The sequence below is a fragment of the Phodopus roborovskii genome, unplaced genomic scaffold (genome assembly GCF_943737965.1).
Source record: "Phodopus roborovskii unplaced genomic scaffold, PHOROB, whole genome shotgun sequence".
NCBI lineage: Eukaryota > Metazoa > Chordata > Mammalia > Rodentia > Cricetidae > Phodopus > Phodopus roborovskii.
This window is the reverse complement of record NW_026125543.1, coordinates 2329509-2353789: the sequence shown is the minus strand read 5'-3', so window position 1 is coordinate 2353789 and position 24281 is coordinate 2329509. Positions and strand designations below refer to the sequence as shown.

At 35.7% G+C, this 24281-nt stretch overlaps 1 protein-coding gene across 5 annotated transcripts in view; it reads left to right on the top strand.

Moving 5' to 3' along the window:
- Positions 1–24281, top strand: part of Nbea (neurobeachin) — a 511635-nt gene that overhangs the window by 21692 nt on the left and 465662 nt on the right. For all 5 annotated transcript variants that reach the window (XM_051176972.1, XM_051176974.1, XM_051176973.1 and 2 more), the window contains exon 2: positions 21423–21654. In XM_051176972.1, the coding sequence (XP_051032929.1) occupies positions 21423–21654 (232 nt within the window). The remainder of the gene's footprint in view (positions 1–21422; positions 21655–24281) is intronic.

The window sequence follows — 24281 nt, the reverse complement described above, 5'->3', positions numbered from 1 at the left end:
ATTGAAATTAAGGTATGGAAATAGATTTGTACACTTGGCTGTGGAAGTTTAAATAAAAAATTTTGATTCCTTTAGCCCCCAATAATGTGTTTGTATATCTGGGTGCAAAATCATTCAGTGTCTTCTCTCAGTTTATAAGCACTGATGCCAGTAGCACATGTCATGATATGCCCTGTCTCTCTAGTGACAATTGTTTTTCATAGAGTCTACATATTTTAGTTCTATTAAACTTCTACATCTCCTTGGGGTACACATATACATCACACAGTAATATTTTTATCTTGATCATTTTGGTCCAGTCCAAGGTGTGTGTGTGTGTGTGTGTGTGTGTGTGTGTGTGTGTTTGCTTTGTTTTTGCACACTTGAGAGTGTTTTTTATCCCCCAAAGAAAATTATAAGTACAAAGTAGGAACTGTTTCCAAGCTGGTGCAGTCTGCTTAGAAAAGACTCTGCAAACTTTTATTTGTATTGAGCCACTGTAGCTTGAATGAAGGGAAACAGAATGAAGCAAGGTTGTAAAGGAAGAACACTGAGCACATCTAGATTGCTGGGCACATGCCACACTGCATCTATGGAGGTCAGAGGGCAGCTTACAGGAGTTAGTTCTCTCTTTCCACCATGTTCTTCTAAATATGTATATTGTATATCTTTATCTTAGATTGTAGTCCATTTCTCTCCAAATATTTAATTCCCCTATTAACTTAAATACATTGCCTTTTCTTGGTATTTTATGCGAACCTAGCGATAACCAAACTTGAGGGAATAGGAGGATGGAAAGATGACAGCTATATTAAGGATATCAAATTCCAATGAGATGGAAATATACATTTTAAAAAATGCTAAAACATGTTAGGGCTTTTTTGGTATAACTAATTTGCATTTAGAATTCAGCTCCTGGTTCTGCCATATCATTTTGCTTGTTACCCTGATTGCGTGTATGGATTAGATGTTGCAGCTTTCTAGGGAGTTATTAGCTACTTGGAGGAGTCAGGACAGATTTGAAGATGGAGGAGTCCCTTGCAGTTGGCTTGGGAGGATTAGTTGGACTTTACTGAGTAGACTGAGTGGAGTAAAGGCATTCTAGAGAAGGAAATTTCATCTGCACAGAGTGTTGAAATAGAGTTTGAACATTCTTAATCTCAAAATTTGAAATGTTTTTGAGAACATACATAGTTTTTGGATTAGGGATGTTCAACTCCTAAGTCTTTGTAAATATAACAAAATAACAACAAATAACAACAACAACAACAACAAAACCGAACAAACTAAAACTAAAAACTATTTAAAGAAAACTTCTCCAAAATCTGACTCATTTCTCTTCCAGTCTTCTAGTTTTTTTTTTCTTTCTTCTTCTTCTTCTTCAGATAAAGAGTACTCAACTTGTACACTTTTTTGCAAGTCCCAATATCCTTTAGGTCTAGTTTTCTTTATCTGCTATAGATTCTTTTCTAGAGGAGCCAGTTCTATCTTGAATTCTCTGTAATAAACCAGGTAACTTTTCTGGCTTGATCTTGCATTTTCTGCTTTCAGTTCCTTTAAAACCAGACTGTCTGCAGTCAGATTTATAAATCACTGTGTAAATGCTGCTTTGAATCATGCATCTTGGTTTTCTATAATAGCTTGGCCTTCATGGTTTGTCTAATGTGAGTTCAAATCCTGGCTCTGTCTTTACTTTACCTTGTGCCCTTGAGCCAAACATTACACCTTTTGAAGCCTTTATTTCTCACTCTCTTTGTAGATCTATTATTACGTATTTATGATTTTGTGTGTGTGTGTATGTGTGTATGTGTGTATATGTACATACATACATACATATCTTTAATTTATTTGAAGACAGTAAAGGGTGTTACTTTCATTTTTTCCGTTCTCAGGTGGAAACTGTATATGAGAGATGTAGATTATCTTTAATAGCTTCTCTGCAGAATGCACATTTAGTGCAGTGCTGTTCAAAATATGGTTCTCATGAGGTTTGCATATTTATGAAGAGTTCACTGTCCCAAGGGAGATAGGAAGATTGTGTCAGAATTAAAGTCAGCTGTGTGCCTGCCTAAGCTTACTGCATTTATATGGGCTACTCCATCCCACCTTGTAAGACCTTCTTGATGAAGATAGTACTATGATAACTTATTTTATTGCAGTCTTCTTATTGCTTGGCACTCCAAGTAGCATGAGTTTAGACTATTTTTAATGGCATTTAAGCAAATCTTTAGTTTTATTTGTAATACTTTCCTTTTGATTTGTATTGGTTGAAAGGTTTTGCTATCCTTAGTAATAAGATGATAAATTTGGATTGGTATTCTAATCTGCTGTTAATTCATTGGGTAAGTCATTGCCAGAATCCAGGCCTTATTTCTTGACTGTAAATGAAGTTGGGTTAGGTAATAGTTGTGGTCTCTGCAGACGTTAATATGCTAATTATCTGATTTTTAAATAGTGTTTTAAAAAACATAACTCAGGTCTAGTTAAAGTAGTCAGTGAAAAGGTAAGAAGCCGTGGAATAGAAACATTGTTTAAGAAACATCTTGTTGTTTGGATTATTAAGCTTCTGTAAGCTGAATGTTAATAAATTGGTGCTAAACATATGATTTATTATGCAGCTTGTGACCTTAATTTGTGATTTGAGTTCGTTTTTTGTTGCTATAACAGAATAGTTGTTGGTTAGTTATACAAAATAGAAATCTATATTGGCTCTTAGTTGAGTTCAAGATTAGGTGGCTTTTGGTGAAGGTCTCATGCTTTTTCTTGTGCAAAGTAGAGAAGCAGGAGGTTGTATGTGAAAGAGAGAAAATCCTTTACAACAATGCTCTTTTGATGATTAATGAATTCCATGAGAGTTAAATTCACATGAACAGAGAAAGGCACATTCCTAAGGGCTACATTTCTGTGAGCCAACATTCCCAGTGGGTCTCACCTCTCTAGTACTGATGCATAGAGGAATTAAGGTTTGACCCAGGGTTGGTGATAATGGCGGATCATTATCACCATAAAATCCAGTAAACAATAATATGCTAGGGGAAAATAGATAAACGATTCTATATCTATACATATGCAAATACATAAATATAATAGGCATCAGGTTAGACATGTAGGCCAAAAATACATGGAATATGAGAGACTTTAGACTCTACAAGCAGCAAATTTTATGTAAAGATACAGACTTTGAGGACCTTGTGCGCCACAAGTCATTTATTGCAAGTAGTCAACACTGCAATGGTAGTGGTATACAGGCAGTCCTCCAAATGAGAATACAGTATTTTCAAATACCAATTTTCTGACATGAAGTTGGTATTCTAGAATTCTATGAAGAACTGATACTGAAGTTAGTGTAGAACATTGAAAGTTAGGGCAAAAATGTTCCAATTCCAACTTAATTAGTTGAAATTAGTATAAATCCCATAAGTTGAAGGACTTACACTTCAAGACTGACTACCTGTGCTTCTGCCCTGATGACTGCATATTTCAGGGGTTCCCTCAGCCTTAATAATTGATAGAATTCCTAAGTGCCATACTTAGAATTATAATTTTATTATAAAGGATGCACTCTGGGGACAGGCACATGTTACAGGTGACATTATTGAAAGGGAATGGGCTGCAGAAAGGGTACCCTCTCTGGTCATGTACATTAGTGTGTTCACAAATCTTTGTTGAGGAGTCAACAAAGACCTAATTGAATTCAAGCCCACTCGTTTTTGCTTGATCTTTTTTCTGTGACAGTCCCTTCAGTGAAACTATCTAAGGGCTTACCTTGAGTCATGGTGTCAGAATGAACTAGGTCTAATTGAGTCTTTCAATGTTGCCATTCTTCAAATTTCAAGAACTTTTAAATCTCTGTGTCAGGAACAGGATACAAAGAATAAATAAAAATTTTAAATCATATTTAGGGGATATTACTAACATGTCAATGAATGTGTGATGGGAGATGCCATTATGTATATATGTTTCTCATACTGATTAATGAATAAAATACTGTTGGCCAATAGGAAAGGAATATAGGAGGGACTAGGAGACGAGGAGGAAAGAGGAGGTAGTAAGGAGGAGTCAATTTGGAGAGTCTGGAGAGAATAGAACCTCCAGCCGCCTCTCGCTGGTAAGACCACATAGAAATACATAGAAATGGGTTAATACTTAAGACAGAGCTAGCCTATAAGAAACAAGTAACTGGCCAACAGCATAATATCAAATACAGAGTCTCTGTGTGTTATTTGGGGCTGGTGGAGGGAGGAAAAACCTTACTCCTTACAAATGTGTGTAACTGCATTTTAATATGACCCCATTCATAGTGAGGAATCAAACTAGACGTTATCTGTAGGTAGATTTGCGGGCTTCTGTCCTAGGGAAATAGGAAATGCTTTTCAAAGGTGATATTTGAGCCATGCCTTCTATTTCTCTTAAGATTTTTGTTGATATTATATAGTATTTTATACATTTTTTATGTTATTATTATGAACAATAGTTCTCATCCTGGCATTTTTACCCATGTACATAATGTAATTCAGTTCTTACATATTCCCTTCTTATTATCATTATCCCCTTCCCACCCCAGATAGCATCTCCTTCTACTTGTATCAGTTTTGTGTGTGCTTGTGTGTGTGTGTATGTGACTCGATGAGATTTATTAATTAACAGTAATATGGGTGAGAATTTGTTTTCTGTAAAACCCTCCAGTTCATTAGAATGAATACCATATGTTAAAATGAGTTAAACTTCAAGACTTACTACCTGTACTTCTGCCCTTATGACTACATGTTCTTGGGTTTCCTCAGCCTTAATAATTGACAGAATTCCTAAGTGACATATTTGGATTTATAATTTTAATTGTAGTTGTTAGGAACTAGCAGCCAGCTGACCCCCGCCCTGACAATGGGCAGGACGCTCATGGCCCTGTCATCCCTAGGTCAGCTTTACCTGGCAGCCAGAGGACTCAGTTACACATGCACAAGCCTCTTTTAAAGCAAGCCTGCCAAGTGCTTCTCTCTCTCTGCTTCTTTGCTCTCTCTTTGCTCTCTCTCTGTTCTTTCTCTCCTGCTTTCGGTTGGTCACCAGCTACCCCCTCTTTCTCTCCCCTCTCTCAATAAACTCCACGTGGGCGCTGAGTCTCGTGTTTGTGTTTCTTAGGCATTAGCTGCAGCAAAAGAACAACAGTAGTTCTGAAATTACCACTGGAAAAAGAATTACTACCACCCATTGATCACCCATTAACTCTCGTAACTATGAGCCCTGTCCCCCTTCCAGAATAGGGTATTGACAGGGTTACTGTTTATGAAAATCACAAAGGCTGTGAATTCAGGAGTGTAACAGCTGTGTTACTTCCAGAAGTCAATATTCTATCTCCCCCTCCCCCCAACACAATACACTTCCTCTTTCAGTCCCATTTGTAGTGTTTCCTAAGCTTTTGGGGGTGTGTGATATAGATGTCCCTCTGATGGCTGAGCATCCAACATTTGTTTATTCTTAGTTCTTTGAGGCCAGTTATGAGAAGAAAATATGACTGATTAGACAAATGAATAAGTAGAAATGACCACTAATTGTATAAAAAGCAGTGTATCATTTTTAATCATGAGGGAAATGCAAGTAAGAATCATTGAAAATTTATCTCACTTCAGGTACTATAGTTTACATTAAGAAAATAAAAGATAATGTTTGCTATTAGTGGTAAATGCAAATTAATTTATCAACTATGGAGTGAGTACGAAGATTCCTCAGTAAGTTAACAATAGAAGTACCTATATACTGCTTCTGGGTATATATCCTAAGTATTAAGGTCATCCACTATAGATTCTCCTGAACACTTGTGTTTGTCACTGTACTATATGTAGTAGTGAGGTAGTGAGTTATGGAATTAGCTTACTCAATGGATGAGTAGAGGCAGTACATGATATGTGCATAGTAGAGTTTATTCATCCATAAAGAAGAATGAAAAGATAATAATCTTGGAGACTATTCTGTTAAATGAAATAAGCCAGTTTCACATATTTATCTTACATATGAAGTTTAGTTGGGGGGAGAGAACATGAACGTGAGGCTAATATGTGTGGCATTAGGGGTGGGTATAAAACCTGTTACTTTGTATAATTTAATATATGCCAATGAAGGAATGAATGGATAAAATATAGGTTCTATGTGGAAAAAGTAAAGAAATGAGGATTGTTTGCTTATATGAAATCATTCAAAAGAATGCCTACATTAAAATCCAGTCATGTCAAAGAGGTTTACACCCATCAGCTTTTTAGTTGAACAAAGGAATGAGAAAATATACTGTCAAGCAGGAGGTATTATTTTGGATGATTTTCCTAAGTATATTTTTTGTTAAGTGAAATAGAAACATTCCAGATAATGTGAATATTGCCAAGGTTGGCTCCTTCCAAGTGTTCTGTACCTCACTATACTTAATGGACCTGTACACATATTTTGCTTTCAGATTACTTTGTTTTAATATTATCTTTCAACAGTGTTTTTTATTTCCAGGTTTGTTGTATATGTGATTTGTTGTGCTTGTCTGTTACTATTTTATTACCTTTTTCCATTGGCATATAGGATCTCTTTCATGGGTTTTGATGGTTGGCTTAAGGTTTTCTTAACATCATGTATAAACTTATATAGGAAATATATATCCACTCTTATATCAGATTTTATTTATTCAGCAATTTGTATATTCATGCCATTATAGCAGTCAGAATATACATTGTTATAGAATCACCAGATTATTTGTATTATCTGTGATACCTTAATAACCGAATCTTACATAATCATGATTGATCTTGACTATTTTAAAGTCGTACTCTCCAATATTATATATGCTATTAACAGCAATAACTTTGCAATATTTTCAAAACGTTTATAAATATTAGTTTATTGTGGACAAATGGGAATATAAAAAACATAATTATAAGAAGCATTTATAATTCTCTCAAAGTGGCCACTCATAATATGTATTTTTGTTTGGTTTTAATAAAATGTTTTAATACACATTTTAAACAAGAGAGTTTTGGCAGGAAAAGAGTTACTGATGTAGAAAAGAGGAACACACCAAGAGCATCGATGTGTACTTCTTTGTGAGAATCTTACTTTATTGTTTTTATAGTGCTTGAAAGTAAGATTTTTTTAATTAAAAAGTTAGTATAATTGTATGTGTGTTTACACATTTGCATTTGTAAGCATCTGTGTGTTCATATACATAGGTAGAGATCAGAAGATAGCTTTGAGAAATTGGGGTTCTCTCCTTTTCCTGTGTTGGGCCTTGAAATCAAACTCAGATTGTCAGGTTTGCAACAAGTGCTTTTACCCACTGAGCCATCTTGCCAAAATGTTTTTGGAGAATTTGAAGCTATTATTTTCTAAATGTTGCTAGGAAACCTAAACGAGATTGCAGGGCTCCTGTGGGATACTTGACAGGCTTACAATTGATAAGGTCAAAGATTCAGAAAGGTAAGATATTTTTACTGTAAACACCGTTAATGATCTTGTTTGAGATTCCCAGAAAACATTTAAGGAAAGATATGATGTCTTACCTAAAGTAATATATAATACATTAAGTTCTTAAGCCTGGTTTTTATTTCTATGTTAAAATTAAGTCTCCCTCTGTAGAAGGAATATTATGTGTATATTATGTGTATATTACTAGCATTCATAGAATTTTTGCTTTTAAACTGGTAAGAAGCTCCTGTTTCTTTTCAAGTCCCCACATTTCCCCTCTCTTCCTACACTGCCTTAGTTTCTTCATTTGAGACTTTGATTCCTTGATAGTAAGGATGTTTTGCTTTCCAAATTTTCCATTCTGAACAGGGATGTGGGCCCTACCTACTTCAAAGGTTTCCGGTTTACCTGATCTGAAATGGGCATGAGAAAGTTGGATTGTTGTTATTTAAAGCGAATCTGGAAGAGAGAATGTTACTGAAGATACCAAACCATGTAGAATTAATAAAGCATGCAGTAGATTATTATGGCTAAGATTAGTACCAAAATAATAGCAGGACCTTTTTATCATGAGTTAACAGTATTAGTATGATCAAAACTGAAGGCAGAGTCTGACAGATTTTATTTGAATATATGTAAATCTTTGAGATCTAGCGGCATACTGTCCCAGTGATCAGGAACATACACACACACACACACACACACACACACACACACACACACACACACACACAGAGTACTCGCACAGGTTTATTACTCTTGATATTGTTAGAAGTCTTGTTAGATAGCTCTCCTTTTATTAAATAATTTCTTAACATAGGCAGTCTGTCTCAAAACTCAGATGTTTAACTCTTAAAGAACCAACTTTCATAAAGGTAATATAAAAATATGGGCCTGCCACATGTGACTCTACCTGTACTTACCTATCTATTTACATATATTTATTATATTTAAAAACACCAGCAAATTATCTGTAGCAATATTGGTTTCAGAGCACTGCACTAATATTTTTAAAGGGTTACTGAGGAATAGAATATGTCTGAATCTAGTAATATCCTTTCAGACAAATTAATGTTTTAGAACACAGTATAAATTTTGGGCACACAGGGACTCAAAAAGTATCCTGTCCAGAAATCATAGATGAATAAATTACTAACAGATGTCTTGTAGCAAGAAGTGTAGTGGAAAAAAAAATAATAATGGGCTATAAGATGTAATGATGTACAATGAAATGAATAAAACATGCTGTTAAGTTTAAATAAAATTAACAGATTTTTACCTGGGAAGTAAAGGAGAGCAAAATTAAGATTGGCTGTATTCTTTGTTGAAGAAAGGTAAATATGCTTACTGACATTAGAGCTTGCCTTGTAAGACAAAGGTAAAGAATTGAATGTGCAATTCATACATTCTTTAGGAGATGTAAGAGAGAACACTGAGATGAGGAAGTGTGAACATCAAGAGGGTATCTGAGCTTTATAGATGCTAGGAAGTGTGAACATCAAGAGGGTATCTGAGCTTTATAGATGCTTTTAAATTAAAATGTGTTTGCATATTACTTAGGTACTTTTGGTTGTAAAAATTTCATAGCATATATATGTGTTAGTGTTTTGTTATGACAAAATACATGGAATGAACAAATTAAATCAAGAAAGGTTTATTTTGGCTCATGATATCAGAGGTTGCAATTCATGTTGGCAGGGTCAGTGATTTTAGACTGGTGACATGTCAGAAAGTCATGACTGAGGAAAGTTATGATTTCATCCATGGCAGCCATAAAGGGGAAGGGAGGTTAAGGTTAAGGAAGAGACAGGTGGGGGACAGTAAAGAAGAGGGGAAAGACTCTATTAAGAAACTGTCCCAGAGACTTACTTTCAGCCAGGCATACCTTTCACAGTTTCTTCATCTCCCTATAGTGCATTGAATTGAGCACTCATGATACAATCATTTTCAAAGGCTCATCTTTGAAAATTGACTTGAACATTGAATTGGGAACCAAGACTTCAATACTTGAACCTTTTTGAGGCTACTTCATATGCAAGCTATACCAGACACAATAATGATGAAATAATTGAACACAAACATGGCACAGGGTGAGGGTAATCAGAAATACCAGCATGTAAGAAGTATAGGGAAAAGAGTGTAGGCTCAATCAGTAAAGTGATACTTGATAATAAATGATGTCTTGGGAGGGCAGAGAGGAGAAAGTGAAGCTACTACCTATCAATAACAATGCTTACAGTTGCATGCTTAGGCATACTGAGGGAGAAGATTGAATATATTACAATAAAGGGGTTTTAACAAAAATATATATATTTTTTAGTTCCACAAGAACTATAAAAAACAAAACATCAGGTAATAAAGGAACTGAAGCCTCATATTCATTTGGAGGTGCTCTTGTGAAATAACTTAGAGGGTGCATTACTAATACCAATAAAAATGGGCTTACTTCACCTCTTAAAAGTTTGAAGTTGGTTCATAGGACAGATTACAAATCTGCATACTGTGTGTGGCAGATGTGTATACTGGGTATGGAATGACAGGCTCATAATAGAAACACAGTCATAGGAAATGTAAATAAAATCACAGGAAAGATGGGCTTTTGTATTGAACAAGATGGTCTTTAAATTATAAAAAATTGAAAGAAAAATGAAAGATAATATAATACTGAAATTCATAGTCCACACTGAAATTATGAGAATTATTCTTGTACCATGTATATCAATTTTGCTCTTAAAAAGAAGAAACTGCAGAGTATATAAAAATGAGACATTGGGCAGCCTTTTCTTGTTCCTGATTTTAGAGGAATTGCATTGCCCACTCTCTCCATATCTCTTCAATATTGTAATTGAAGTACTAACTAGAGCAATATGAAAACAAAAGGAGATCAAGGGGATACAAATTGGAAAAGAAGAAGTCAAACTTTCACTATTTGCAGATGACATGATAGTTTATATTAATGACCAGAAAAACGCTACTAGGGAGCTCCTACAGCTGAAAAACACCTTCAGCAAAGTGGCAGGATACAAGATTAAATTTTAAAAAATCAGTAGCCCTACTATATACAGACGATAAAGGGGCTGACAAACAGAGAAACATCACCCTTTACAATATCTTGGGGTGACGCTAACCAAACAAGTGAAAGACCTATATAGCAAGAACTTTGTGTCCTTAAAGAAAGAAATTAAAGAATATACCAGAAAATGAAAAGATCTCCCACGCTCTTGGATATGTATGATCAACAGAGTAAAAATGGCAAGCCAAAGATTCAATGCAATCACCATCAAAATCCCAGCATAATTTTTTACAGACTTTGAAAGAACAATACTCAAGTCTTTATGGAAAAACAAAATACTGAGGATAGCCAAAACAACCCTGTACAATAAAGGAACTTCCAGAAGCATCACCATCCCTGACTTCAAGCTCTATTACAGAGTTATAGTCCTGAAAAGAGCTTGTCATTGTGAAAAAGGTGACTTTTTATTTATTTATTTTTTCAGTTCTTAAACAATATGCTTCCTTTTTTTGGAGGTGATATTCTTCTTAGTGCTTCTTTTGAAAGTGATTTTTATTCTTGTGTCCTGTCTCCCCTCCACCCCGAGAAAGTCTTTATTTGTAGCCTGGGCATGCTTTATGCTTACTGTCCTCCTGGATCAGCTCCCCAAATGCTGGGATTCAAGTGATGTGTTACCATGCCTGGCTTTTATTCTTTTCTTTTTTTCCTTCCTTCCTTCCTTCCTTCCTTCCTTCCTTCCTTCCTTCCTTCCTTCCTCCCCCTCCCTCCCTCCCTTCCTTTCTTCCTTCCTTTCTTTTCCGTATGTGTAGTTGTGGTTTTCTTTATATTGGTGAAATTGATGACAGAACAGAAGTGATTCTAGAATCTACAGCTTAATTAGTTTTTCAGAATGCTTATCCAGTTATCTTGAATCCAGTTGGTTTTGTTTTTTCTTTTCTTCTCTGCTTGTTTGGAAATATCTCAACATAGGAAAGTGTTGTGTAACAGTTTCCTTCCAGATTGAAACATACCACTTTGCAGAAATCTCCTTTAGTAGGAAGGCAAACAACTCAAACTAGGCAATCCCTGAAACTAACTGTATTCATGAGGTCCCTTTCTTGCCAGAGTAAGCAATAAAAGCTGTTAAGGCACCTCAGATGCAAGGAAGCTGAGCTGCAAAAGATTATCAATGAGGAAAGCTTCAAAGAAGAATCTAAGAAGGGGCAATTTGCTAAGAAGACTCAGACAAGCTGAGCTGCACATAGAACTCTGAGACCATACTAGCTGCCTGGAAAAAACAGAAACAGCCGAGTTGCCTGGAAGAGGTTTAGACCAATTGAGGTACCAGGATAGGATACTCACCAATTAGTTAATTGTCAATTTATTAAATACAGAATATGGGCTGGGCTCTGGCTAGATTTAGTTTCTGCAAAACAGACAAGGATTTGCTGTCAACATTTTAGGGGCAGGTGAGTACAGATACTTCTCAAATGTTTTATGTCAAATATTAAAAAAAATCATATGAACATGATAAAATAGAAAATAAGGATTGGCAATATTGCTAGATACTAGTACTGTTTTAAATGAAGTCATTTAGGAAACGCCCATTTGCTAAAATGACATTGGGAGAGAAATTGGGAAAGAGGCATATGGAAGAATGTTAGGCAGGGTTAACCTCAAGTCTAAAAACCTTGAGTCGAGAATGAGCTGAGCATATCTAAGCATTATAAAACACAACACAGAGAAACTAAGCCTTGTGGAACTGCAGGTCATGAGTACTGTTCTGCAGGGTTAGATTTAGCAGAGTTGGCAAGTCGTTGTGTTTTGGGCAAAGAAAAGACTCAGTTGATATCATTTCTACCATCAGCAGTGTTTTTAGACCTGATGTAATCATTGGGAGGTGAGGCTGGACACACAAAAACTATTGATATTCTCGAAGTAATCAGGGAATGAGGGAGGGAAAGGTGCTTCAGGTTAGAGTAATGATAATGTAGGATTTTAAGTATTTTTGCCTGCTAAAATGCTGAATTATCATAACTGTTAAATAAAAAGAATAAATGGAAGGGGGTATGTGGTAGTATAGAAAATCTGATGCAGTCCACTTAATTACTGCCAGCAGCTTGGACTCAGAATTTCTTCCTGGCCTTCTGGGTGCCTGTTGCAGTTCTAGTTGGTCCTTCATGATTGATTGGGTTAAAGGGATGGCCTTACCTCTGCAGTCCTTCAGTGAGCAGGTTATGAATGCTATTCTTCTTTCTGGGAGGTCTTGAAAGAGGTAGAGGTTGGGTTACAGATGCTTATTCTATCAGTGGGTGATATTTCACAGGTCAGGTCACAAATCCTAGTCATATTCTGGAAAGTCTGAATTTAATTGCTAATGCTTGCCCTTCTCCCAGGCTGTCCTTCCAATTGTACAACTCCCTTTGACCCAAAGTTCTTCACCAGACTTTGTTTCTGACATTGTCTGTTGCCCAGTTTTCTGTATACAGTCTCCAAATACCTGCTCTGAATTTCCCAAGAATGGGTCTGGGATTGTCAATCCTTTGACTCAGTAAGAGTGTTTTAGAAATATTCTTGCGGGTCTGGAGAAATGGTTCAGCAGTTAAAAACATTTGCTGCCCTAACAGAAGATCCTGGGTTCAGTACCCACATGATATCTCACAACCATCTGTAGCTCCAATTTCAGGAGATCCAATGCCCTCCAGGCATAAACACAGTGTATAGACATACATGCAAACAAAACATTAATATATAAAAATAAATCTTTAAAAAACCCATCTTTTTTGAACTCTGGTTGGTTAAGCACCTACAGGAGAAGGCTTTCTCAGGTACTGTCTTTATTTCTTAGCTGCTTCTGCCTGCAACTTTAACTTCCCCTTCTCCATACTCCTCCTTAAAGCATTTCTTTCTTTTTTTAAATTATTTTTTATAACCAAGTCCATTTAAATGAAAACAAACATTTATAGACAATATTTGGGAATTTGGGTGTCGTTCTTACCAAACTACTTTCTGCTGGCGCTGTCATGGGGGATTCTAAGAAGATGCAGAAATCCTGGCTGTAGTCTGCAAGGCTTCTTTTTCCAGCTGTTTTGAATGTAGGATCACCTGGTACTCTGTTTCAGGCAGTCTGGCTTGCTCAAACCACATTAGTATGGAAGGAATCCATAGCTTTTCATTTTCTGTGGAAACAAAAGTAGAAATCCTTTTCCCCAGTAACTTGTCCTTGAACTTAAATTTTGGAGTCAAAGCATTTTTTTTTATTTAATTTATTATTTTACAGGTCGATCCCAGTTCCTTCCCTCCCTCTCTCCCTCCTTCCTTCCTCCATCCCCCTTCCTCCCTCCCTCCCTTCCTCCCTCCCTCACTTTTACCCTCTCTGCCCTCTCACATGCACCCTAACCACCCTCCCCTCCCACCCCCACCCCAATTCCATATGTAGGGGAATGCCATCCAGTTGGGGTCATGTAGATCTGACAGGTCATGTAAAGTGGGGACTAGGGATTCTCTACAGTCTCTAGGTTAAGGCATTTATCCCTCCATGGGGGATGTGTTCGCAAGGTCCTTTTGTGCACCAGGGATACATCCTTGTTCCACTGTCTGAGATCCCTTAGACTGCTCAGTCCTTCTGACTAAGACCCATATTCAGGGGGGGCCTGAGTCAGTCCCATGCTGGCTTCCCAGATATCAGTTTGGTGGCCAGTTAGCTCCTCCTTGTTCAGGTCAGCTGTCTCTATGTGTTTCTGCAGCCTGGTCTTGTCCTCTCCATCTGCATCTGGGTTCTAGTTCGACTCAGTGTTTATGTAGTTTATGTATGGGTGTTTGCTCCTGTTTCCAACAGGTATTAGATGAGGGCTCCATGGATAAGTTAGTTGTTCATCTCACTATCTGGGAAGGGCATTTATAGTAGCCTTTCAAGGGATGCTCAGATTGTTAGTTGGCAGCAGTTTTGTAGTTCTCTGGATCTTTCTTTGTGTTCAATTTTATCTTCAGACCAATATTGGCTCCCTCTTTTATGCTCTCTCTCTCTCTCTCTCTCTCTCTCTCTCTCTCTCTCTCTCTCTCTGTCTGTCTGTCTCTGTCTCTCTCTCTCTCTCTCTCTCTTTCTCTCTCTCTCTCTGCTGTCTTCTATTCCTAACCAGGCTCAATCTTCCTGGTCGCACATGTTTTCCTTTCTTCCCCCTCATTTTCTCCTACTTCTCTCTCCATTCGCTGCCCCACCCCCCACTTCCCCTGTGCTCTGGGGGACTTGTCCCTTCCCGCTTCTGTGAGGGACTTTATATGAATCTCTTAGAATACACCTTGTATCCTAGTTCCTCTGGTGGTGTGACTCATAGGCTGGTGATCCTTTGCTCTAGGTCTAAAATCCATATATGAGTGAGTACATACTGTGTTCCTCGTTTTGTGACTGGGTTGCCTCATTCAGGATGTTTTTTTCAAGTGCCATCCACTTGCCTGTGAATTCCAAGATACCATTATTTTTTTTCTGCAGAGTAGTATTCCATTATGTAGATGTGCCACATCTTCATTAACTATTCTTCAATTGAGGGGCATCTAGGTTGCTTCCAGGTTCTTTTTTTTTTTTTTCCCCAGGTTCTTGCTATTACAAATAGTGCTGCTATGAACGTGGTTGAACAGATGTCTTTGTTGCATGGATGTGGATCATTTGAGTATATGCCTAAGAGGTGGATTGCCGGGTCCTGTGCTATACTGATCGCCAAAATGGCTGTACGAGTTTGCACTCCCATCTGCTTCTCATGGCTGTCAGCCTCCTTCCTTCTTTCTGTCAAAAGGAATGTTTGAATTTTTGTAAATTAATTATGCAACACCAACAAATCAATACTGAATAGAGAACAGGGGTATGAGAAACTGAGTCATACAAAAAGCCCGTGAAAAATTTGGCGACACAGAAAAATGTACAGAAGATGGGATAGTGGCAACAGGTGGGTGGATTGTTTTGGAAGTGACCCAAATATGTATATGAACAGAGCAAAGAGGAGAGATACAGGAGTCTGTAAGTAGGTAAGTCAGATATAACACAGTTAGGTATAAATTACCCATTTGGTAGATTGTGAGGATGTTTGTTTTCCACAACAAGAACTTTGGGAAGCCATTGAAGTCTTTTGGTCCCTTACAATCTGAAAGGATCTTATTGCAGGAGTGGACGCAGGCACAAAATTAAAATTTTGTTTTGAAGAGACTGGGGCTGGGAATATAGCCCAGTGATAGAGTACTTGTCTATCTTGCTTTAAGCTCTAGGTTTAGTCCCTAGATGTGTGTGTACATGCATGCATACCTCTGTGTGTGTGCTTTAAGGAAAAGTCTTTAGTGTTAATAACATCCTTACTGTTTCTGTTATTCATTTTCTTCAGTCTTCTTTCAATTATTTTCTTTTATATGTGTGTGTATTCAAATTTCAGTTTTTTTTTCTGTAGACCAAGCTGGCCTCAAACTCATGGAGAGCCGCCTGTCTCTGCCTCCCAAGTGCTGGGATTAAAGGCATGCACCACCCCCACTTGGTGAAATTTCAGTTTTTTATCTGACTGAATGACTTATAATTTTTAAAACAAAAGTCTATGAATAGGAATATTCTCAATTTTTATTTGTTTACAAAACTCCCTCCCTCACTCACTCTCTTGTTCTCATCTGTTCCTCCCCTGACTTAATCTTCTTAGTCCCCTGTGCTTTCCTCTCCTCCCCTTCTCTTTCTCCTAGCTCCCTCTCCACTCACTGCCCCACCCCCACTCCCAATATGCTCAGGAGATTTTGTTCCTTACCCCTTCTGTGAGGAACCTTGTATGAATCTCTTAGATTTCTCCTTGTATCCTAGTTTCTCTGGGGTGTGAATTATAGGCTGGTGATCCTTTGTTCTATGTCTAAAATCCATATGTGATTGAGTACATACCATGTTTTTCTTTTTGTGACTGGGTTACCTCATTCAGGATGGTTTCTTCAAGTTCCTTCCATTTGCCTGCAAATTTCAAGATTCCATTGTTTTTTCTGCTGTGTAGTACATGTACCACATCTTCTTTATCCATTCTTCAGTTGAAGAACATGTAGTTTGCTTCCAGTTTCTTGCTATTACAAATATTGCTGCTATGAACATAGTGCACAGATGTCTTTGTTGCATGAATGTGGATCATTTGGGTATGTGGCTATGTAAAGGGTGATATGTCTCTGATTTCTTTCTCACCTCATTTCTCATCTATATATAGTAGGGGTACTGATTTGTTTTAAATTTAATCTTGTATTCTACCACTTTGCTGAATGTGTTTATCAGCTGTAGGAGTTTCCTGGTGGAATTTTCTAGTCTCTTATGCAAACTATCTTATAATATGTGAATAGTGATAGTTTGACTTTTTTTTTTCCAACTTGTATCACTTTTATCTTCTTTTGTTGTTTTATTGCTCTAGCTAGAACTTCAAGTACATTATTTAAGTGATATGGAGAGATTGGGCAGCCTTGTGTTGTTCCTGATTTTAGAGGAATTGAATTGAGTTTCTCTCCATTTCATTTGATGTTGGCTGTTGGTTTGCTGTATATTGCTTTTATTATGTTTAAGTATGTTCCTGTTATCCCTGATCTCTTTAAGACCTGTATCATGAAGAGGTGTTGGATTTTGTCAAAGTCTTTTTCAGCATCTAGTGAGATGATCATGTGGTTTTTCTTTTTCAGTTTGTTTATATGGTAGATTAAAGTGATGGATTTCCATGGTGAACCATGCTATAGGTAATTTTCTTAATTGATGGGGCAAGTGATGGGGAATTGTGGAAGGGGCCACTCCTGGGGTGGTGTTACTATGTTCTATATAAAGCAGGTTGAGCTAGCCATAGAGAGCAAGGCAATAAGCAGCAGCACTCCTCCATAGCCCCTAATCAGCTCTTGCCTCCAGGTTCCTGCCCTCCTTCATTTCCTGCTTTCACTAATTTTGATGATGAACAATTATTTGGAACCTTAAGTGGAATAAACAACTTTTTCTCCAGGTTGCTTCTGATCATGTTGTATTATAACTATTGTAATCCTAACTCAGATGCCTTCCCAAGTCAAGAGTATATCCCTTCAATTTTGTTTCCTATGAAACCTTAGCAATGGAAGAATAAGGAAGGCAGCAGAGGTTCATAAAGAGTCGAAAAAAATATTTTTGGTTATGTAATTACCTCTACAGCCTTAAAAAGAAAGTTATATGTATATGGGAACAAGTAATTCATTGTTGATGGAAAATAGAAATGTCCAGTACAAAGGTTGGCATATAGCTTGAGAACTGGCCTGCAAAGTAAAGCTTTCTAACCTTCTGCCTTTCTGTCTTTTCAGTTGTGACCTCTCTTTCTCTCTGAATTATTGAATAACTTATATGTGCCTGGCTGTGTGCTTATGGTATAATATATGGTAGTGATAAGATAGAAATAATTCTTGTTCTTAAAAAGCTTAGCATAATATGTGAGATGTAAAGCAATTCCATAAAACGTGATCATGTTCTTTTCAGTCTAGAAAGCAAATTCATTATATAGTTGCCCATTTGTTTTACGTGATGTATAGTGAATCAATCCATAGAGTTCTAGAAGAAGCTTGGAGTTATTATAGTCTATTGCTATCATAATGGGTCTGGTTGAAAACATGTCTTAGAGATATTGTGGAGAGTCTATTTCACCTAGAAAAATATAGGATTTCTAATTTATATCATGATTGTTAACATAGTTGTTTTAAAGAGACTCTTGTAGAAAACTAAACTATCTTCCCAAATCAGCTAAATACTCATCCTTTCTATTTAACAAGTGATCCAATAGTTATCAGCAGCTACATCATGTAAGTAAAACCAGTCACATTATTCAAACAACAATCTATCAATATTGTAAAGAAAAAGTGTAAATGCTTTGAGAGGGAAATTGAAGACAAGTGAATTCAATTTGTCTTGCATCAGACAGAAGTGGCAGATCCTGGTTTCTTTCGTAGATAGAAAGTGTCTTTTATTTCATATAAATTCAGAAGTGTAGATGTGGAAAGCCACAGTTATATTTAACTTTAAATTTCTGTGCTTGAAATCTATAAAACAAACACTATTTTGACTGGGAACTTAAGACCACCTGACTCAGTTTTGTGGGTCTTCATCAATATTGGGTCAGATGAGTCCATATTTTAGATGGAAAATTGGGGTTTTTCCATCTCTCCTAATAACAAATTTCAAACGAATGCTTACTGTTCCTGCCACTGTGTCATGTAGTTATGTATGTGTGTGAGTTTGTGAATGTGTACATTCTTGTGTGTACACTTGTATGTGGATGCTGATGCCCAATGTTGACACTGAATAACTGTATCTTTACCTTTTTCTTTTCATTTTTCTTTTTTTAATGGGCTCATTATGCACTCCTGCTTGGCCTAAACTCACTGTGTCTATCAGCCTGGCCTCAAACTCAATAATCCACTCACCTCTGCTGAGTTTAAATATTCTACCACACTGGGCCTTTTACTTTGTTTTTTGTTTGTTTGTTTTTGCTTTTGTTTGTTTGTGTTTAGATAAGGTTCTTTCACTGAACCTGAATCTCACTGATTGTGCTAGACTGGCTGACCAGTGAGCTATAGGAATGCTGTGTCTATATACCAGACAAGGGGTGCCATGCTCAGAATTTTTTTTTTTTTTTTTTTTTTATTTAGCGTAGGCAATCTTGACCTCTCATGTCCTTATGTTTGTGTCCACCAAGCATTTCACCAACAGAGTCATCTCCCTAGGTCCCGTGCTAAGTACTTCTAGCAAAGTCAAGCTCACTTAATTCTCAGAGCAGAAAAGAGCTCCAATCACTGTTGGATTTCTGTGATTTAGAAAGTGGCTTTACCAAGGTCATATAGTACTGAGTGATTTAGATTGAATTTGAATGCAGGAAGTTTGAATTGAGAGTTAGTTGTTTAATCACTTTTGTAGCAATTTTCATAAATAGATTAGAAATAATAGTTAAGGTTATTTCAGAAGCAAAAGTGCAACTGGAGAATAGTTCAATCAAAGTTCAAAATTTATTAGAGGTGCTAGTTACTTGAAACTCAATTTTGTATCATAGGTTAAGAACCTTCATTGTACATAAATTTTAAAATTTGAGAAATATGTGTAATTTTATGACTTAGAATAATCCTAAATGATATTTTATTGCTTATACAAACTTTCATAAAGACAGTCTTTTTGTATTTGGACCTGGAGCCCCCACCTATGTTATGATAGTCCTCAAGTTATTTAATTCTGTAACTGAGATTCTTTGTGTCTAAAGTAAAGGTGATATAAGTATTTGTGTAGTACTGATGCCATGCTATGTGAGATGGTGGTGCTATTATCATTTGTCCTGTTACACCACATTTTATCTAGATTTGGTAATGCTTTTCTGTTGTAAGAAATGAGTTTTTTTTTTTTTTTTTAACTTTTAATTCCTGTCTGTTCCTAATTTTGATTTCTTTTGCTTTCACTTTTAGTAATTCTTATGCTAGCCTTGGTGCTAGCATATTTTATAGATTTGCTGGTTTTGAATATGATAGACTGCATATAAGCAACTCTTCCTGGAATTTACCACTGTTTGTGTGCTAACCTTTTCTTGTCTACTTGTATATAATAGATCTTAAAACAGTTATTACATTACATGCTTATTGAATGAAAAAATGAATATTTTCAAATATATCAATTTTTAAAATTTAATTTGTACCACATACCGTTAAAAGTCAGAAGAAACTGTTGATTTCCTGGGACTGGAGTTAAAAGTGGTTATGAGCCACCCTGTGTGCACTGGGAATTGAACTTCGGTCCTCTGAGAGAGTAATGCAAACTCTTAACCACTGAACCATTTATCCAGCTCCCAAATATATCAAGTTTTTAAAAATAAGCAATTAGTTTTCCCCAAAATATTTCATTTGGTAGACTGAAAGACTAGCCAGTTTATATTGTACACTATAAATAATGCTTCTAGCTGAATATACTATGAAGAGACACCATGCCCCCTGTAAATCTTGTAAATGAAAGCATTTAATTGGGGCTTGCTTAAACTATCTGAGGCTTAGTTCATTGTCATCATGGCAGGGGACATGGTGGCATGCAGGCAGACATAGTGCAGAAGAAATAGCTTGAGCGTTCTTCATTTGGATCTATAGGCATCAGGAAAAGAGAACCATAGGGCCTAGCTTGGGCTTTTGAAACCTCAGAACCCACCACCCCTAGTGACATACTTCCTCCAACAAGGCCACACCTCCTAATCCTTTCAAATAGTGCCACCTATGGAGGAGGCCATTCTTACTATAATTGCCACAGTTATAAATGCGTGTGACTTGATCAACAGAGAGTAAGCATATTATAGTATTTTATTCTCTGTGTGTTCATCTATTACTGTGCATTTCAGGGGGGTACTGGTAACAGTCTTTAAAGTAGCTTGTTGATTGGAATAGCAGTACCTTTTGCCACAAGTCATGATGTTGACAGTACATCATATTTCTCTGCTTCAATTTTTCTGGTTTATAAGATTATAAGTCCATATGTATTTTTTCTATACAAATTATTTTTTAATGTTTAAACATTTACTGTAAGTTGTTCTTTCATCAGTTTCTATTTCTTCATTTTCTATTTTGAAATTGAGCCAAACTACTTTTTTTTTTTACTACATCTTTCCTCCTATAACCTCAGTAATTAAAAATTAAAGTGAATTTGGCCTTAATATCTATCATTAGATACTGTATCCCTTTTAATCTTTTTAAATTGGAATTTGACTTGAATCCTACCCTGTAATTATTTGCTGTAATTTTTGTGTTTCTCTTGATTTGAATGTATTATTTTTCTCCCATCTCTGTAAAATTTAGACTTCTTCTTGCGTGTCTCTTTTCTTATATCTATAACTCTTAAACTTTGATCAAAATTTGCTTCATGCAAGATGACTTAGAAAATTTTTAGTGTTCATACTTCCTTTTACTTGATTGTTGGTATTTATTGTTCTATGTTGATGTTGTAAATCACCTCCCATGTCATTTCTACTTACTTTTATTTTTTCCTGTTTTCTTTCAGCTGGTTGGTGGGGAATTTGATTTGGAGATGAATTTTATTATCCAGGATGCTGAGAGTATAACATGCATGACAGAGCTTTTGGAACACTGTGATGTGACATGTCAAGCAGAAATATGGAGTATGTTTACAGCCATCCTACGAAAAAGTGTTCGGAATTTACAGACCAGCACAGAAGTGGGGCTGATTGAGCAAGTATTGCTGAAAATGAGTGCTGTAGATGACATGATAGCAGGTATGCCATGGCCTGACAGAGAATTAAGATTTAAATAGTTAGAAGGTTTCATGTTCTTCCTTATATTCTACAGTAAAAATGAATTTGTAGAAATTGCCTTGACTTAAAAATAAATAAATAACTAAATAAATAGGAATATATGGACAAATTGACCTTTATGTTAATGGATATGTGCAAACTGGAAGAGAAAACTGGGCAAACATTACTAGATCCCCCCCCCCCAGTTTTATTAAAACCTTGGTACTGTGAAGTACTAAGTACAATAGAAAATAATCAGAAAGATAAGCAGCATTTTGTATGTTACATATAACTAACTATAACATTTAAAATATCACAATATGTAAGTCAGACCCATTTATCAAGTTACTCAAGCTCTGTGCTTCTTGATCTGCTGTACCTGGAACCTGAAGAATCAGCAGGGTATATCTTTTCAAAGCACCTATTTTTGCCTTCATTTATTGAGGAACACTTTTCTATTAAATCATACCTAGCGTTTTTATTATTGTTATACAATGCCACAACCAAGGAAACTTACGAAAAAAAGGGTTTAATTGAATTTATGGTTTCAGAGGGTTAGGGTCCATGATTGGGGAGCAAAGACATGGCAACAAGAACAACTGCGAGCTCTCATCTGGATTTGCAAGTTAGAGGCAGAGAGAGATGCACTAATAGACTCGGCTGACACACCTCCTTTAACAAGGCCCTGCCTCCTAATACTTTCCAAACAGTTCCACCAACTGGAGGCCAAGTTTTCAAATATTTTGAGCCTATAAGGGCCAATATCACCAAACATAGCCCATATTGCGGAATAGAATATAAAATTTATATAAAGAGGGTTTATGTTGCTTATTATTTGAGATAATAACCTTGAAATCTTAGATTTATTACTACCAATTCTTAGCTGTCAGCAAGGTGCGTCTCCTCTGTGGGCGAGTATGTTTCAATAGAAATGTTTTGTCTGATGATCCCGCAAAAACAGTTATTTCTAGAAAATAAATGCACTTTTGAAAAATCTGTTTTTTGTTTTGATTGTGTTTACAAATATATATATATACATATACATACATACATATATAATATATATATTTAGGCCTTACAAATAATTCAGACCCAGAGAATTTTTTTATGTTTTCACATGTGGACTTAATTTTTAAATTTTCAGAGTAAAACATCAAGAAAGAAAGAAATGAGCAGCAAAGTTAACAAGAATGGATTTTAAATAAAAAGTCAAAATTTGGTGTTATTATTTTGAAATCATGTCCAGAGTAGCATATATTTCTGTTGAGCATGATTTTGTATGATTATAACATGACAAAAACGAGGTTAAACTTGCATTACTTTCAGAATCTAGAGTTATTTTACAGGAATTGTATAAGTGTAAGTGTGTTTGAGAATATGGTAGTATAGTATATATTGTTTAGAATATCATGACCTTTCAATCCTGATAGCTGGACTTAAGACCTTTCCCCCTTGTTGTTCTTGAATAAAGTGACTACTGCTTTATTACAGAATAGCTTTAGAGTGTTCAGAATTATATACAGAGTGGTTTATAGTAGTTACTGGAACTCAATTTATGAGCACCAAGATAAGAGAGCAGTGAAGGCATGTTTAGACATTCCCTGAGGTTCTTTAATTCTCTTCCTCCTTCTTGGTAGGATTTCCTTCCTAAAGAACTTGATAGTTGAAGTATGTGAGAAAAGAGAATGAGTGTCTTTGGGGTATAAATAACAAGCATGCTGCTTAACTACTTATAATAGAGAAATTAAAATTGGATACTTTATTGAAAGTTTAAATGAGTACAACCATACTATTAAATTCCCACCTTAGAGCTCTGTAGTATGGTCATAGAGGTACTCTAAAGTTAGTAATTTACTGTATCACTAAAATGTGGTTAAATATTTGCAATAAATTAATAACTTTTGTAGCAGTAGTAACTTTTCCATTCTTAAAAATTTTATGGTTGCAAAATTATTTACCATAATAAAATTAAACTGAACTGCTTATTTATGTGTCATGTACAAATTATAATGTACAATATATAAGAAAAATTTAAAAAGTAACTTACTACAAATTTTGTCTCCTTTATTCTGATCATTGTAAATGCAGATTTTTGAAAAAATATTTTTTATGTAAATATTTAAAGAAATCTTCAGTGATAACTATTTCAGCTAAAAGGTTCCAGCTTTTAAGATTTTTGATTTTATATAGAATTTCTTCTTTGAAAGAAGCCTGATACTATGCACTAACATTTTCGTACAATTTTATTATTTAATAATGAGACATTTGCTTCATGTAAAGATCTCTCAAAAATGGTATATACTGTCAATTTTTTTTCCATAGAGATTGCTTACTCATTGTGCTAGTAAGTAAAAATGAGTTATTTATTGCTGATAATAACTATATTGAATTTTGAAAAATGTACTTTAATTTTCTAAATTCTAGCCATTAATCTGTGTATTTGACAATTTAGATTTTATAATCTAATCTACTTTATATTAATAGGTGATAAATTTTATACACTTTTGTGTCAGTTTGCATTAGCTTGCATATGATATAAGCACTTTAAAATGTGAGATGTATCACAATCATAATATGTAGTGTAGGTTATCAGACAGATTAACTTTGTC